The following is an 18,813-nucleotide window of genomic DNA, read 5'->3' as shown; positions in this document are numbered from 1 at the left end:
GCGTTAAATATATAAAGAAAGGTTGATGATAGCTTATGGATGGAGTCCATATAAATAAGAAAATGTAGGAGATCCATACCGCCATACAAAAGGCAGCTGAGAAACAGAGACAAAGCGAGCGAATCATAAATGAAAAAAGAAACAGACAAAAAGCGTGAAAATTGGTACGGACCGATGAACACAGTGTTCTCTGTCGAGGAAATGGGCGATCCGTTGTGGTCGTCGTCGGGTTCGACCACCACGGCGATGAATCGGAGCGACTCGGAGTGGTTCCTGCAGCAATACATCGAGGAGAACTTCCCGCCTGCGACGGCGATTTCTGTGCCCCCGTCGACGATCGCCGATTCCTCGGCCACCACCGACGAGGTGGAGGTCCTGGATAATGATAAGCACAATTATTATCGTCAGCAGCGGTTGAATCATCCGTATCCGACGGCTCCGGCTGATCCCGAGGAGTACCGCGCCCTCCTTAAGAGCAAGCTCCATATGGCTTGCGCCGTCGTTGCTCAACGGGTCTCTCTCTAAATATATATATATATGAAATCTATTTTTTTTTTGTTTAAAAGAAAAAAAATTGATTGCGTTTTGGAAATTGTGTTTGCAGGGATCATGTTCAAGCACTGAAGAGAATGGTAATGTAGCAGAGAGTCAATCGCAGGGGTCAAAGCCATCGCAGTTGGGATCTCAAGCTCAGGATAAAGGTTTTTTGTTTATCAAATTATGGATTTTGCTTCCTAATTTTGTCTGAAAGTAATTTTTTGTTTTGCTATGGTGGATAAATCCAGTGGTAGTTTTATTTCTTAACTATTATATTTGAGAATCAATAATTTGATAAACAAAAAACTACCACAATAGTTGAGATCAATTTTATCATTCGTATAATTAGTGAACACGAAACTAACTAATTATATGGCTTCCAAACTTTATTCAAGCCAAAGGGAAGTTTTAAGAAAGCGAAAAACAATATTAATTGTTGTAACATGGAGTATATTGTCGTTTCAAAACAATTGCTATATGCAAAACTATATAATTGTGATATAGTCATATAAAACATATCGGATACATGTGTTTATGCTGAGCAAGATAAAGACACTTGGAATATAATAACAATAATTGCTAATAAACCATAACACTACAACTTATCAAAAAAAAAAAAAAAAAACCATAACACTATAATTTTTTTCATTAAACTGCAACAAAAGGCACAAAGTATGAATAATGCTAATCCAAATTAACACTACAAAAGTCAAAAGTCAAACAAAAACATAATCTTCCATTAGCCCACTAAAAATCCAAAAAAAAAAAAAAAACAATCATTATCTTAGTCCTGAAGTTGCAAATTTTATCAAAGAAAATATATGCATGTAGAGTACAAATTGAAATATATATATATATATATATATATATATATATATATATATATATATATATCAACCTGTAAGAACTATTTCACAATCTCGGCTATAGCTTGCCTTTCCTGTCCTGAAGTTGCTTTAATTGTAGTGCATCTGCCATTTCGTTGCATTGGTGAAATATTTTTCTTATATTTGTATATCCAAACTCATGCCATTTGTCACAATTTTGGCTACGACAATTGTCAAAATTTTAGCGTTCTATGATTTCCTTTCTCTTGGTTTCTGCTTTTATATATTAGATTAGATTATTGTTATTATTGGTAAACTACATATATAGTGGATTTTGATCCCACAACCTCATCTTCTACCTTGTTTTTATGGGAGAAGAAAGTGTCATTTGAGCTAGAGCTATATGGTTATAGAAAAATGGATTACATGCTATTCACTTTCATTATCATTCTTTTCTTTCTTTCTTTCTTTTAAGAGACGGATGGCTGATTGTGTTTTGGTAATGGGTCACTGGCATACTAGAGGCCAATACCCACATTTAGAAACTAAATTTAGCTAGAGTACATTACGTTGAAAATTTAGGCTCTGTTGAGCTGAATACTTGCTCAAATAATTGTTAAAATCTTTTGCATTAACTAAGTCGGCATACATCAATACTTAATTTTGTTTATATCATAGTTCCTAGTGATTGCAACATTGTGTGATCATTTCTATCTCAGCTATGAACAATTCAGATGAGATGTTATTGGTCACTTAGTATCTCTGCTTTCTTTGCCCTTCATTTTTCATAGTCTGTAAGTTCAATGGATGTTGCATGGCATCATGAACATTAACCTAAACTGCCTTTTCCACTTCTTAGCATCCCCTATGTGTTTTGTGTGCACTCATGCGTGCATGGGTGGTGTGTATGGGTGACATGCAATGTCAAATTTGAATTATAAACACTGTAGGTACTGGCCATAATTTCTCTATGGCACAAAGTCAGGCTGATGGTGGACCACTTGGCATTCCAGCATTACCAACTTTGCAGGTAAAATCAGGAGTACAAGTTAGACAATCAACTAGCGGATCATCAAGAGAGGATTCAGATGATGATGACCTTGAGGGAGACATGGAAACCACCGATAACATGGGTCCTTCTGATGAAAAACGTGCTAGGAGGTAACTGCAAATTGTTTCTTTAGTTACTTATATCCTGTTTTGGTTTCACATGGTTCTTAAAAGTTTTAGGTACCTTTGTTTTTTATTTTATTGTGTTTATGCGCTCGAATTTTTCATTTTCTTCCCTATTTTGTTGTAACTAATAGTCATATGAGTGATCACTTGATCTGGAATGAGAGACCATAAGAAGTTATCATAGAATTGCACAATGTGGTCTCTTATCTTAGACTGATCTGGAGAGACTGTATCATTAGCCACCAACTGTTCAATGGAATTATTCGTCCTATTCAAGTTGGCCACTTGATGGAAGAACTTTGTGCATTTGTCATCCTCTTTTAACCACAACACCATCGATTTTTGCCTTCAACTCACCTCTTCCAAGAGAGTTATCATCTCCAAATCAATAATCCCTTTCCTCAAATTCGCCTTCTCACTTAAAATTCTCCCTCTTCCAAACCCTCGAGAACCCATAAATCGTCCAAAAGAAATTTTTTCTTTTTCTCTATGTTGCCAAATACTCTTAAATCAACTTTCAAAGCCTTAACTTTGCGAGCCAAAATGAAACTCAAAGAACCCTGAAAAAGATAAGAGATCCACCACTGTTTCACCCTGTCAATGAAACCCTCTGATTTTAACCACATGTTCTCGAACTTAAAATACTTTCTACCTCCATGAACACCTTCGCAATCAAAAAGGATAGGGAAATGATCCGAGCATAGTCTAGGCAACCTCTTCTGAGTCAAATAAGGAAATTGGGCTTCCAAATTAGGGGAGATAAAGAATCTATTAATTCTAGACTGAGAGGGTGGGTCTCTATTATTTGACCACGTAAAGGAAGGAACCTCCTACTTACTGGGAGAATATCCATTATGCCCTGCTCAAAAATGAAGTCCTTAAGCACCACCATAGCTGGGTCGAAGCGGGCTTTGCCCAATCTTTCACGAGGAAAGTGAGAATAAACCTCAACATTCCAGGATTATAACTTTGGCTTCATAGGACGACTGAGATACCCCTCCTCTTTACCCTGCTTCTGCTAGAGCTACCACCTGTCGAATCATAGTTAATCGAACAAGACAGTCTTTTTAACTCTCTTTTTCCTCCGATGGCTGATTTGGAGTTGGAAACCCACTCTCCCTGGTTATGACTCGCTTCAATGGCTGGTAGTAGCTGCATTAGATCCCCTTTAAACCCATCACAAGATAAACCAACACAGTGACAAAAATCATCCACCTTCTGCAAGACTGGCTTGAAGCTGATGACCCAGAACACTCAGGATTGACTAACTCTTCAGGGGCACAGCATACCAGAGGCTCACACACAAAGGGTTCCCTCCTGGGGGCATAATCCGAACAAGGCCTACCATTACTGTCCACGTAACTCCCAACTTGCCCAGCCAATGCAACGGAATCTTTAGCTCCCAGCAGATTGGCAATATCCTCCCTGGAATCCATCCAACCCAATTCCTTTGCCCTTATTAGCCCGCCACAACTCAGCCACACCAAGACCAACCCCCTGAATTGCTCTGACAGTGAAGTCAGAGAAGAAATATTCAAACCTAACGAAACTCCCCCCTTCCTTTCAACACCATTGCCCAGAAGAAACAGAGAGATCCTCATCACCTAAATGGTCCTTAGGAAGGGCAACAATGGTGTCAGATAATCCTCCGTTTCTGATGCTGCATCCCCCAAAAGTGTCATTTCTATTTATCCAAAAAGAAAGAAAGAAAGGAAAAAAAAAGAAAGAAAGAAAAGATCTCTTCATTCCTAGCTAATACTACCCTCTTGGTACATTTAGAAGGGCTTTTGTAGGTACAAAGAAGCCAATGAGAGAGATCACATTAGATTATCTAAATGTTTTCTTCAAATGGGTTTTGCTTCATAATTCATGACTCTTTTGGTTTGTAATTATTTGTGCTTTCTTTTTCTTTGGGGTGACTCCTTTTTTATATGACCTATGTACTTGGGTTGTGTCTTATTTGATGCTTTCCAAAAGAAGATTTTATTTATTTATTTATTTTTTAATTTGTTAGAAAAAATATAGCAGTATTTCAATTGACACTTTGATGGTTGGATCAGGATGCGTTCGAACCGAGAATCAGCTAGACGCTCTAGAAGAAGAAAACAAGCACATATGAATGAACTTGAGACACAGGTATTGGTTTATTTTTTTCTTAACACTAATACTTTCTTCATCATTTTCCTTTTGTATTTATCTCTTTAAGATTATGTGGTTTCATACAGGTTGGTCATCTTAGGGTTGAACACTCTACATTGTTGAAGCGTCTTACTGAGGTGAATCAAAAGTACGAAGGTTCTGGTGTTGACAACAGAATTTTAAAAGCTGATATTGAGACTTTGAGAGCAAAGGTAAACCACTATTATCTTCAAATTGTGCAATTGTTTTGCTGCTCGCATATCTCTTAGGGTCAGTTTATATCTTGTTCTTGTTGAAAGTGACTTTTTTTTTTTTTTAGTTCTAGTTTCAAATGAGTATAAAAGAGATTACATTATTGTATGACCATAAGTTTAAGAACATCAGATCCATGTATAGTTTTTAAAATATTATCTGCATGTTTGAGCATCCTGTGGAGATTGAATGTGTACGCAATTTCTTCTGTAGCTTAAGGGAAAGCATCTATTTTACTTTTGTATCAACTTGGAACAACATCATTTTCGTGGTCTTAATTCTGATCCTGGACACAATGACACAGGTTCATCCTAAATCCTCATGACAAATTAAATGGACTCTCATATGCTCTGCAATAATCAGCATGATGATTTACATTTCAGGGTAGTTCGCATGGTCATTTGTTTCCTTGTGAAAATTGTACAGTTTGTTGGTCCTTTGAGTTAAGTAGTTGGACCATGCTTGACACTTATCATACGGTATAGATGAAAGATTAAGAAAATAAAAAACCTCATATTGATAAGTAAAAAGATTAAATTGGTGATCTGCAAAATGGAAAAATGTTGCAGTTTTAGCATGCTACGTGTATTCTCCTCACCGAAGTGTGTCGATATACTCCACAGCTGAATGTGTGTGCATATGAATCTTTATCGCTATCTACAAAATTAATCTAATTGATAACTCTTCATGGTGCAATTTTTTCAGTTAAGAACACAATTTTCTTGTGTTCATCTCAATTTCCTTTGTGCTCGTAATCACAAACTTCTCCTCCAAGTTGGTTAAAGTTACTGGATAAGCCAGTTAGGTGAGGGCCAAAATGTAGAAATGGTTCTGATTCATGCCTCAGGGTGGTTAAAAGAAAAAAGTTGGCGACTACATATATTTCTCGTCTTTCCAGCAGGGCAGCCCCTTTTTTATGGTTGTGTTAGATGGGCTCCATTTATATTCTAGGGTTAAAGATATTTCTGTTTTGTTTTCATAGTATTATTGCCTGGGAGCATCTCGTTGGCAGATTGCATAATTCGCTAATTGTGTTGGATAACACCATGGATATGTGTGATTTGTTCTCTAGTGCACGTTAATCTGTTTATGTGCCTAAATGATGTTTTTAGCATTATGTATGTGTCATTACATTTTTCGTAAAACGGATACTAAAATATTCTCTTTTGATGTCAACTGCCATGTTGCATCAAGGTTGCCGTGTTTTGACACCCACGTATCTTATGTTACTAACCACAAGTTTTGCCCAAGATGTTGAGTGTTGGTAGTATGAGCGTCTCATGTGTAAAATTGCCCTACTCTCTAATTTGAAAATCCACCATGTGCTCTGCACGGGGTGGAGATCCCATTCTCTATTCCCCCTTTTTTTTTTAATCAGTATATGGGTAAAATTAATGGTTGGGACATATTTGAGTACTCGAGGGAACTATGTATATGGTGGCTAAATGGGGGAATATGGGAGATCTATTTTAGAATATGAATTTTTACCATTTAACCTTTTTTTACCGACTTTGTTTATAAAAGTTTGATCTATGAGGGATGTTATTTTATTGGGTATCAATCAGTTTTAAAATGGGGTTGGAATTGGAAGGTAGAGGAAACCAAGAGAAATTCTTGTTTCATATAATAGGATAGATTGCCATAAATTGCCATTATTGTTTATATAAATATTGCACTCGCAGATAATACGGTTAACATTGCATTTGAATGTTTTCCCAGGTGAAGATGGCTGAGGAAACCGTTAAGCGAGTGACAGGTTTACCGGCAATGAATCTAGCGATGGCCACTGTACCTAGCATGGGAATGCCACTTGTAAGCAGCCCGATGAATGCATCTACAAATGCTGCAGCATTACCAATTCCACCAAAATCCAACCACTTCTTTCGCCAACAAGTTCCAACTGTTGTCAATGCTATTCCTCATCATCAGAGTCAGAGACTGGACGACAGTTTCCCCAGCAACCCTCCAATTCCTCTTATTGGAAATCCGCAGAAAGATATTGGGGGAAACAGAGTGGCTGAAATGTCTTCGATGCAGTGCAGAGCTAGAGTGCAACAAGTGCAGAAGCAAATTTCCCCAGATGCTACTTCGCATGGAACAATGCCTGGTTGGGACCCTGAACTTTCTCATACAGCTCCAAACAATAACAAACAGAATTGACCATAGTACCCTCCCCGTGCTCCTTGACTATTATTAGATTTGAGGGGGCTGCCCGCAGAACAAGTAGTTGTTCATATTCATTTATGGGTATTTATTTCAGCTGCATCTTTGTAATTACTACCAAGATTTAGGTTTTCTAGAGCCCACCCTTTCCGTGAACTAAATAATAATGTGGAACAGTTTTTCTTCCATCATTCCTACCATCTTATTGGTGGTATCACCTCCACTGTTTCCTAGGTCAATGCATTGATGATCAACCTGACCAAAGAAGGCAAAGATTTTTTTTTTTTTAAAAAAAAAGGGTTGATAGATCAGAAAATGATGTTCAATCAAGTTACATTATTTCTTTAAGGCTCGTACAACAAATACAATATATTTTGCGTGAACATCACCGAATTATAACAATCAGCCTTACCCATGACATGATCTACCAAGCAGACACCTTCTTCGAAAAGATTACAATGAATGGGGGAGAGGACTCAGGAGGCAGAGCGGAAGAATCGACACTACCTATATTGAATTCGTCACTGCTGATTTTTTGGACCAGATTGGAGACCTGATTGAACTTTGCTTTGAAAGTGGCTTTCCAACCTGCACAATATCTGTCTCAAAGTAAGAATAATGAGGTTTTAAAAAACAATGGGAAAGATGAGCATAGGAATTGGAGCACTATGCCTGGTTGCACATTTGTAATAAATGGTCTCGGGAGAGTTGTAGGTTTTTGCATTGGCAAACATCCTTTTAACATCCGCCACAAACATCTCAAACGTTACATAATATTGCTCAGACTCTACCCTCTTCGACATCGTCTTCAAATCTACAGTACATTGAAAACTAAACCATCACAAATTTGACAAAAATGCACAAGATAACTTCTTTAATAGATTTTTCAACTAATATACTAGGGTAACGTTATTTATTCAGTGAATAACTGGTTTCGGAAGGACTCAGTGGCATCAATTTCCACTATTACATCAAAAAACTTAAAAACCTTGATTACCCTTCTCGGTGAAATGTGGATAATTTTTAAGGGACAATTGGCCTCATTACAAGTTTGAAGACATTTAATTATCCATTTTAACATTAGAAACAGCTCTCTAAGTGGTTCATATAGAATAACCTCACATGAATATCAACTTTAATGTAGTACTAGTAGTAACTATAACCTCACATGATATAATCAACTCTAAGGATGTGGCAGCATGGAGAAGAAAATATTGTTTCAGGCACCCATAGGACCAGAAGTGCCCCTCGTTTCAAATAGGTAACAAGGAAATGTTCAAAAAACCGTATGACAGTTTGCAAGCAAAACAGTGTTAAGAGTTCTATGGAAAAACGTATAGTACAGAAAACACGTATGACAATTTGTAAGGAAAAAACATATAAATGTGATAGTTGTTACCCATTGGATCTTTGATGATATCATAATAATCAGGGACATCTCGTGCATCAACTGGTTCCTTGAATGGCCAAGCATCAACATGGTCATGCATCGACTGCTTAAAAAAACATTATTGGGTAAGATTCCACATGACAAGGAAAATATAGTCGGACAATGGGATGTTCAAAAAAATTGGCAATGTGCAAATGTGCTTTCAGTTTTGAATTCTATGGGAAGTTCGGCAACTTTTCTATCCATACTGAAAGCACAAAAGACAACTTCGCACATGTCAGCCTGAGATGTCGTGGGTCCTACATATCATAGAGAAAACTCCATATAAAAGCCATTTCTATGCAACCATGTTTTTCTGTTTTTTTTTTTTTTTTTTTTTCAACATGACTCAAAGATTTCCAAAAAATATCTGACCATCAATTTTTATGGAAGTTGCAAGATCTGTTGAAATCAATCTCTAGAGCTTCCATGAACGAACTCTTCTTTTAATGAAAGTATTACATGTTTAAGAATAAAAAGTTAAGAAAAAGATCTTAGAAACTTGCCTTCAGAAGCGAGCGCATGAATACAGTCAAATGTTTTTGATTTGTGGCACTGTCTGTAGAGGCACTTAAAGTTCTAAACCGTGAATGGCCCCACTGATCAGGAGTCCACCCAGCCTCCCCTGTTATCAAATAGATTGCAAACTTCCAATACGTACTGGAACTTCATGAAACAAATGCAAAAACACAAACTCAAGTACCATCTAGACTCACAAATTGTAAAGTTCATATCAAAAAGTCAAATTAGTAAGACCATTACTTGCACATTTATGTTACCAAGTACAGCAGATCATGCACCAGTAAAATTTGGTTTCAATTCAAATAGAAATTATGTTTTGAAGTGAATCAAATTACACATCTCCTTGGTATAGTAACAAGGCCAAGAACACAATTACAACAACCTATTTAACATTTATTAGGAAGGTTTTATACAAGTAATATATGACATTCCAACCTTAGAAAATGTTTACTTGAATGGGCTATATATGATAAATAGATCCACACAGTTCTGTATACTAGTAAAAATGGAAAGGAAAAAGAGCTACCTCCACATGGAGCATTTAACATAAAACTTTATATATATATATATATATATATATATATATATATATATAATCCAGGTACATAGGAAATTTACAAGGGAAGCACCTAGCTAAAAGGAGAAAAAAGATCAAGAAAATCATGAAAACTTAACAAATTAGGATAGACAAATGCAGCTGTCCAAAGGTAAAGAGTCTTGAAGGAAAAAGGCTTAAGTTCCACCACCATCCTCTCCCAATTCACAAAACTTGTATCATTTCTTTCCCTCCAAAGATATCACAAAAGGCATGATGGCACCATCTTCCACACACCTGCACTCTAAGGACTACCATATAACCCTCTCCAACAAGAAAACAAGTCTACTACTCGTCTAGGCATAACCCAAGACAGCCCAACACAACTGAAGATAGCACTTCATAAGGCACTAGCAACCCAACTTATGCCCCCCAATAATTTAGTTTTTTCCCAAATCACTAATAACTTGACTTTCCTCAATTTCTCTTCATCATATAAAGCTCTCTCTTCCTCCAAACCATCAAGAACACATAACTAATCCAAAACAGTTTTTTATGGGTCCCCATGTTACCAAACACCTGATAATTTTATGACTCTTAAAACAGCTTTAAAGGCCTTAAGTTTATGAGCCAAAATGAAGCTTGACGATCCTTGAATATGATAAGAAGTCCACTACTGCCTCATCTTGTCCACAAAGCTTTCGTACTTAAACCACATAATCTCAAACTTAAAAGATCTTTTGCCACTCTGAATAGCACCACAATCAAGGAGAATGGGGAAATGGTCTAAGCATAGTCTAGGCAACCTTTTCTAATATAAATCAGGAAACTTGCCTTGTTTGGATGGGCCAAATTTCATTCTTGTTTTGGATTTTTTAAGAAACCGATGCAGATGTGTTGTTTGGTTTTCAAAGAGAAACGTGATTTTTAGAACATTGGGCAAAATTTTGAATTTGTGAATTTGTACCAAATCTGTTTACAAAATCAAAAAATATGAATTTGAAAACAAAACAAAAAACGTGCCAAGCCAAACAAGGCTTAGCTTCCCATTCAGAGAGACTAAAAACCTATCAATTCTTGACCGATAAGGGGGATCCCAATTGTTTGACCAAGTAAAAGTTCCCCCTTAAAAGGGGAAGGTTCATGAGGCCCTGTTCAAAAATAAAATCAAATAAATTCATCATAGAGAGACAAAAATGATCTTCACCCGATCTTTCACTTGGAAAACATGATGTTGATTATTTGAACTTGTGAAGAGTAGATAATTAAGCTATGAATCAAACCACCAGAACTATAAATGCCATCCAGTGCACTGAATTTCCATTAAGTACCAAACAATAAAGAAGCATATGCTAACCAATGAGGAGGAATTATAAAACTTACTCAATCCAGGGATATCCTCAACTTTGATGATTTTCTTGGGAATACCAGCTTCCTTCTGAACAAATAAGTTCTCCATCACAATTAGACACATCATACATTATGTTAACATACTAATTTTGGAAATAAAGAGAAGCACAATACAACACTTGAAAAAAAAAAAAAAAAAAAAAATGAAAAACAAGGAGGTATGCCAATATTGTCTGTGGTTCAAGATTGCCACTGACATGCATCTAGATGCTTTAGATTATCTCTCTGTGTGTCTAATTTAAGATAGAATCAAAGTAAGAGGTGTGACTAATTCATTTAGTTTAGAAACAAAATTGAAAATTTTCGAATCATTCAATAGTTTTATGAGAAATGTTTTCATTTTTTTTATTTTTTATAGGTAGTATCAATTTATATAAAAGCGCAAAGGGGCGCAACCCAAGTACAATGGAAGTATACAATAGAGCTCACATATGCAATAGCTATTAAGCTGAAAATGAAGCACATAAGTCTAGAAATTCCGCAAGCGTTGAAGCTTGTGACGAATGCCACATTACTCTCCATGAGAACAGTGTTTGGATCACCTTTTTCTTCAACTCTATAAGTCCAAGATCCCAGTCCTCAAAACTCTGTGCATTCATTTCTCTCCATAAGCACCACATTACACATAAAGGAGCCATTCTCCAAATTTACAGAATTGTACAATTACCCCTTTGTCCTCTCCAACTTCCCAAACAATCCTTCATCCTACCCGGCATCACCCACGTAACACCAAACAACTGAAAAACCATGTTCCATAGCTCTATAGCAACCTCACAATGCAATAATAAATGATCAATTGATTCACCACTATGCTTGCACATACAACATCACTCCATCACTATAATGTTTTTTTTACGTAAATTGTCCAATGTTAATATTTTCCCCAGCACCACTGTCCACACAAAAAAAGCCACTCTCGGAGGAGCTTTACTCTTCCAAATACTCCTCCAAGGACCAACCACCGGAGCCGAATTAACCCTTACTTGATAATATGACTTCACCTCAAACTTCTTTTGCATCGAGGGAATCCAACAAATTTTATGAGAAATGGTTTTATACTAGCTTGAAGTCTACATTAGGAAAAAAGTTTGAATTTAGATATATGAATACAAATTTATCATGAAAATGGCTATTTGACCTTGATCATGCACTAACTACATGAAGGTGCTTGAATATGTAAAAGTCTGATCTACTATGAGAATTTCATGCAATCTGAATTCAGTCGAAACTACCAACACGGAATCTATAGCGTTAAACAAGAATACCATAACACGCATATAGTATGTATTAATTAGAGATCTCAGAACATCAAGAAACTATAGTATATACCTTCTGAAAATCAATTCCAGGATACACAATGTGACAGTTCGAGAGCTCTCTAATTTTTTCATCAATTGCCTATCATAACAATAACAATGCAGATTATAGTCAGAGTCAATATGATGAGATCAGAAAGTACACATAATAAAAAGGAAAGAAAAAAAGACGCAAGGAACTCAGAAGCCACACTTTCGATATGAAACAATGATGACATTAGTAACTTTTAAGAGATAAATTATTCAAAAAAACTTGTAAGGCGATGGAGGGTGCATATGATTAAGTTTCCCTTCTAATTTGCATTCCGAATTTGAAAAAATATTTGACCAACTTGAAAATGAAATATTCAAAAATTAAACAGTAGTCCCATGATGCAACTTTACTATGTTAAAACTTAAAAAAAAAAAAAAAAAACAAAAAAACAAAAAATTCCTACAGTTCAACGGGAAGGGAAGAAGAACCAAGTAGAGCTAAAAGGAGCTTGAGACAAAGGAGGTGCAGTAGCACATTCCAAAAACTGCATAAAAGTGAGGGTATTTCGAAGTAGTTCAGCAATTTTTTCTCCTCAAACGCAGTTCAAAAATTTACAACACAAGGTCTTTAGCCAAAAAAGGAAAAAGAAAAGAAAGTGTAAAAGTAACATATTTTGTAGGGGCAGATAATGAGGTAAATGTTCAAGTGAAAGAAAAAAAATAATACTCAATATAGTTTGGAGCAAAGGAAGAATATATTTTTCTCTATGAATTCTTATCATGACTTACCATGTCAAAAACCAACTCATACACTTTAATTATGCAAACCCAAAATATCTGTGACTAAGCAGATATTTTTCTTACCTGCCTCTGACGGCGAATCATAGTTGATAAATCAGTGTATGGAAGCTTTTGATCAATTTTGCACTCCATAAGGATTCCTCCATCATAGTCTTTTATATACCTGGGATGCTAATCAAATTCTCATAAATAGACTAGAAACAAATAGATCGTAATGTCTGGATTAATGGAATATAGGAAGAAGATTTTCACAGGAGTCAATGAATAAATAGGTTTTTTAAAGGCTTCTAAAAGGACCTAGAAGTGAAAATAATCTTGACAGTCTTAAGCCTAGAGATGTCATTAAACCTACCCTTGCCATCGATCTTTCTCCAAGTGGATCTCTTTAGTAAAACCCTACAGGTAAAAAAGTAAAATTCAAATCATTCTATAGAACCAAATCCTATCCAGTTAAGAGAAGGATAAATAAAAAATAGGCAAATTACAGAGTACCATTCCAAACTATCACCCTTGTATCAATGTCCTCACCAAACTTTTAATTTGAGCGATTGACTCCCTAATTTGGAAGAAATCTTGTAATGTTCCCCTCACTGTCCAAACTAGTACAAAAACAATAACTGAATTACCCAATAAAATAATAGTGAAATGCGAATTCTGCTGATTTTGTACAATTAAATTTGGTTATGGGGGTTATTTTTGAGTTGTGGAGCTGGTAATGGACGGCGGTTTGTAGGTGGGGACGGTGTAGGGGTCAGAAAGAAATGATAGAGAGAGGGAGATCACAGATGCCAAAAGAAAAGCCATATCACCATTTGTATTAAGGGGTGTTTCAGTCATCTTCTCATTTTTGGTACTAATTTCAACGGGAAGGATCAAATTGCAATAATTCTTCTAAATTATGGATTAATAGCCCAAGTTGGAAGTTTGAGGGGAACATTACTACCTGATAGTTTTGGATAGTAAAGTATAATTAACCCTAGAGAAATATGAAAAAATACAAATATGCCAAAACATTAACACCGAGGATGAATCCAAAACTCCTAAAGGAGCCATTATGAAGATAATAAATAAGATGATAAAGGAGTAGTATTGAACAGTTTAAGAGAACATGAAGTCAGATAAATGAATAATTGATGCAGCGTAGGATTGTGGTTAACAAGAAAAACAGCGAGTAGAAGGGATAAATATTCCTAAGATTGTGAGACTATCACAAGAATCTAAGAAATCTTCTTAAAAACTAGAGCTTATCTAGGGTTTAAGGAAAAAACACAAAGAAATTCAACTTTGAGTATTCTTATTTAACAAAACTCAATAATAATCATAAACTGAATTGTTAAAGGCTATAAGCATATATTTATAGCCCAAGACTCCTAGCCCTAAAATAACAATGAAATAAAGTTGGTTTAGAAGTCTATGAAAGAAGACTAACAAAGAACCTAATTCAAAATGAAAGACTGAAAGATAAGATAGAATAACAAACTAATAAAGAAACCTAGTTTAAACAAAAGATTAAAACTAAGATAAGTGTCTCTAATGTCTATTTGCGGAACAAATATGCCCAAGTGCGCTCGATCGCAACTACAGGAGCAATCGATCGCACAACCAGGGGCTTGGTGCGCAAGTGTCTGGAAGTGCGCTCAATCGCAGGTACACGTGCGCTCGATCGCACTTCCAGGGGACCTGCGATTTGCATCAATAATCCAACCAATACTAACCAGCAAAATGACAGACATAATGAAGGACTATCTAATCTTATTGCAAATGTAGCACCCCTTTGAAATTAACTTGACCTATCTCCAAGTATTTGGATGGAAATTTATACCTGAAAAACAACCATTGAGGAAACTTTCTACTTCTTTAACTTCCCTCATTTTACTTTACCCAAACAAAAAAACTTTCTGCAGCAGATTCTCATGCAATGCTGTCTCTAGAGACAGCCAAACATTTTTTATTAAGCAACACAGTTGTGCCACTGTTAGTTAAACAAGCAATAAAAACCCTGATGCACTAGGAGAACCACACAAAAAATAGAGAACGATACCTGTTTGATAAAATAGCCCACAGCATTATTGTCAGCATATGTCAGAAAATGGGTTAGCCCATCCATGTCACGGGCATGCTGTTTTAAATGATTCATCAGCCTGGTGCCATAACCTTTTACTTGTTCATCAGCTGTGATTGCACAAAAAGCTATCTCCCCAAACCTTTGGCTGTGATTTTACAGAGAAAATGAGTCTCATTAGAGAGGGTAAAAGATGTTTCATGTAACAAACAATAACACAAATAATCATGTTGAATAACTGCAGAGTTTTTACTAGCTCCTACACACTAAATCAAAGTGGAACACAAAGGTAAGGAAAAAGAAAGGAATTCCAGATCCATCGATTAAAAGTAAACTTAGGATTGGTCTGAAGCCAAAGAAGTCAAGCTCCTGAGAATCTAAAATTGCCTCATAATACCAAGCCCAAACCATTCACTTGTCACATGACAAGTATGACCATATTGCAACAAAAAGTTGTTCCAACATAAATGCATTTCTTCCTTGAACTGCAGACAGACATAGGAAGCCAAGGTAATTAAACACAGAGAACTTTAGGGAGTGAATTGAAATTAGAAAAGAAGAAGGAAGCTCATATAACTATGGAAAAGAAACAGGAAGGCATAAATTAAAATGTACAATATAAAGTGCTCCACAATTCTACGCTTGTTCATTGAAATGAGTAACCGCTCATATTGATAGAAAAATGGAAACATAAGCTCAGCTTAAGCATTATGCGGAAAAAGAATAACACCACAACAAATGTAAAGTGGTTATAGAGCGACTATATAGAAAATTCAATGTGTAAGTGACACCTGAAGGTGAAACGACAAACAAACAGATAAACATAAGGATGTCACTAACATGAACCTTACCTGGCATATGGGCGATATGTGATACCACCAACAACCAGATTACGCCGGATAACCATTACGGATTTATGGCTTCTGTAGAAATCAAGCGTGAAAAGCATGCAAATAATTAGAAACAAAATATATATATATTAACCACTATTTATCACAATAAATTGAGGGGGAAAAAACATAAATCCCAGACTAGAAGAGAAGTTGGCAAGTTTTCAACTTCTAAGTTCATTTCTTGCAATGTATGGATACCTTAATTCGAAATTTATATTTAGCTTATACAAATTTTTACTTTAACTTTAACGACTTCCGAGGTGATAGCAACTATAGTGGCAGTCTAAAAGCATAAGAATTGGGTAGAAAGTCAAAAACATGAAAAATATAAATGATATAAAACAGGCAAATATGTCTGCACACAATGGTGTCTATCTCAAAGTACATTTCAGAAGTAGGGTGCCAGGCACACCAACTCCCCAAAGCTCCCCTCACTCTATTCACCCATGTTTGGACTCTGAATGTGTGCATTTGTGCATGGTTATTGGTTGATTAAAACAATTTCATTGTATTACCTATCCATAACAAGACGGACAATGTACTCCTTGGGCATGTTGGGTAATTGCCTTGCAAAAATATTCTTCAATCCTATCAACCTGGAGAAACCAAAACCAAAAACATATAATTCTTACAAAACCCCGGAAACTGGTAGAGCCAGTACTTTTTGGCATTGGTTAACGCCTAAAGACTTTGAGTTTAAAATGCATAGAAGGAAAGATTCTAACATGAATGGTGAGGGAAAGAGAAATAGAATACCAAACCATATGCTCATCAATATCATCATTTGAATGGCACACAAACTTGAGCCTTCCTGCCTCCTCCTGCAACATTCCAGCATCGCTATATTAATCTCACTACATTTCTATACCATTTCTAACCAAACAAGCAAAAATTCACCGGGAAGACTTGGTTTCAATCAATCAATCCTTGCTGGATTTTATCAAACGAATAAATTCAAAGAGAGAGCCTCTGAGCCTTTTACCTCCCTCTTCAAACTCTCTTCCCTGGCACTATAAGCTCCACTGGTCTGTATATTCTCCGTGAATATCTTCGTGGCATCCTCTTTCACCACGATCCCCGCCATCGAGCCTCCGGCGGCAGCGGCGCCGGGTCCCACTGTACCGGCGCCCTGGGCCCCACCGTCCTTCCCGCACTCCGAGTTCTCGATCTTCACAGTCGAAGGGTTCAGATTCTCCGTCTTGAGCTTCGTAATGCGCGCCGAGCCCCCGGAGCCGCCTCCAGTGGTGGTAGAGTCGAGCCGGGCGGCCGTGAAGGTGCGCATGGCGGAGGAGTCATCGTCGGAGTCGTCAGCGGCGGCTGCAGCAGCTTCCTCGGAGTCCTCTTCGGAGTCGGAGTCGTCGGCACCACGTCCGCGGGCGGAGATGCTCTCGAGGTCGTCGTTGGATGTCAAAGCGCCGTCGCGAGTGTCGGCGGAGAAGGAGGAGGGCGGAAATGGGGGCGCGTGGTCATCGGGCGCGAGCTTTCGCTTGTGGATGGACGAGGTGGCGGACGAGTGGGACGGAGATGGTGACTGCGAGCTACGTGAGCGATTCGGTGCGGTGAGGTGCGAAGAGTGCGTGTCCATTTTCTTTTGGCTAAAACCTTGGGTGAGTTAGGTTTTGCAGGTGAAGCGTCTGTGGCTTCAATTCGCAGAGAGGACGGAAGAGCCAGTGATTTCGACGACGTCGTGCGCGGTCAAGGAAGAAAGTGACGCCGTTTACAACAAATGTTGTTATCAAATTGTAGGAGTGTAAAAAACCTTCCATTAGTGGATTTTGGCTAAAACCATTAATGGCAAGGATTATTTAATAGCAAGCGATTCTTAGATTTTAATAACAATAATTGCTCTGCTTAAACAATTAGCGGTTATTTTTTTAACTAGCGGTTAGCGATTATTTTATAATTGACGATTATTAAAACCAATAATCACTACCCGCTAATTATTAACGGTTAATAATCACTTTTTATATATAGGTTTTTGATAGTGTTTTGGGCTCTCTTTGTTTTTTTTTTTTTTTTTTAGCTTATTTTAAATAATAAGGTTATATATATAAATGCATACACGCTTGTTAAAATATTTGATCCAACATTTACCCCTAAGACTAGAGGTTGTGTATAATATACATACAACATGCATGTACTAGGCCCAGGCCTTCTTTTATTTGTTGCAGCCTATTTTTTCTTACTTTGTTGAATTGCAGTATGCAACGGTAATTTGCTTAAAAAACCAACATTTCAAATCCAAATAAATACCAACATTAAGAATTCCAAATACAAATCTAAACTATTACAAACTTAAAATTAATCCAAAAAAACACCAAAACATTATATTGAATTTGAATATATAATATAAATATTATATATAAGGGTAGGCGGTTAACAGTTATTAACCGCCTACCTCTATCCCTAAAATCCCTAATTGTCTCACCTTAAGCAATTAAGGGTTTTTCTATAACTACTTACAAAGCAATTATGGGATTAATGGTTAACAATTATTGAACGGTTATAACTACTCCATTTGTACACCCCTATCACTTTGTATCGTATGGTCCAATTACACGGAGCCATGTCACTTGTTTTGCCATTTGCTCATTAATTTGCTAATTTCCGACGGATTGATTTCCATTTTCCAGAAAACAATTCATGAAGATTCCAACTTTGATTCATGATTGTCAGGCAGCTGTGAGCTTTCAACAATGTACGTAGATCAGTGAGATCCGAGTAAAAGAAGAAAAGACATCTTGTGTCATCATGTAATTCATCTGAGAACCCAATCAA

General features: G+C 36.7%; 2 protein-coding genes across 5 annotated transcripts; one reads left to right on the top strand and one right to left on the bottom strand.

Moving 5' to 3' along the window:
• The first annotated feature begins 108 nt into the window (after nt 1-108).
• Nucleotides 109-7,280, top strand: LOC132165993 (light-inducible protein CPRF2). 3 transcript variants are annotated; one of them, XM_059576727.1, is made up of 7 exons: nt 109-513; nt 605-701; nt 2,315-2,525; nt 4,601-4,676; nt 4,766-4,891; nt 5,145-5,235; nt 6,651-6,761. In XM_059576727.1, the coding sequence occupies exons 1-7, from the start codon at nt 130-132 to the stop codon at nt 6,662-6,664; spliced, it is 999 nt and encodes a 332-aa protein (XP_059432710.1). In that variant the 5' UTR covers nt 109-129; the 3' UTR covers nt 6,665-6,761. The 3 variants fall into 3 exon arrangements, with proteins under 3 accessions (XP_059432710.1, XP_059432709.1, XP_059432708.1); XM_059576726.1 differs by lacking the exon at nt 5,145-5,235 and having other exon boundaries at nt 2,378-2,525; nt 6,651-7,280; XM_059576725.1 differs by lacking the exon at nt 5,145-5,235 and having other exon boundaries at nt 6,651-7,280.
• Nucleotides 7,281-7,410: 130 nt separating this feature from the next.
• LOC132165991 (histone acetyltransferase GCN5) lies at nt 7,411-17,750 on the bottom strand. Of its 2 annotated transcripts, XM_059576723.1 has the most exons (13): nt 17,018-17,750; nt 16,792-16,856; nt 16,551-16,631; nt 15,994-16,065; nt 15,122-15,290; nt 13,433-13,476; nt 13,144-13,243; nt 12,320-12,388; nt 10,964-11,018; nt 9,030-9,148; nt 8,494-8,587; nt 7,767-7,908; nt 7,411-7,682 (listed from the first exon to the last, which is right to left on the bottom strand). In XM_059576723.1, the coding sequence occupies exons 1-13, from the start codon at nt 17,618-17,620 to the stop codon at nt 7,616-7,618; spliced, it is 1,680 nt and encodes a 559-aa protein (XP_059432706.1). In that variant the 5' UTR covers nt 17,621-17,750; the 3' UTR covers nt 7,411-7,615. The 2 variants fall into 2 exon arrangements, with proteins under 2 accessions (XP_059432706.1, XP_059432707.1); XM_059576724.1 differs by lacking the exons at nt 7,411-7,682; nt 7,767-7,908; nt 8,494-8,587 and having other exon boundaries at nt 9,060-9,189.
• Nucleotides 17,751-18,813: the final 1,063 nt, after the last annotated feature.

The sequence above is a fragment of the Corylus avellana genome, chromosome ca11, assembly GCF_901000735.1.
Source record: "Corylus avellana chromosome ca11, CavTom2PMs-1.0".
Classification (NCBI taxonomy): Eukaryota; Viridiplantae; Streptophyta; class Magnoliopsida; order Fagales; family Betulaceae; genus Corylus; species Corylus avellana.
Note: the sequence above shows the minus strand (reverse complement) of the source record. Positions and strands in the feature narration are given on the sequence as shown.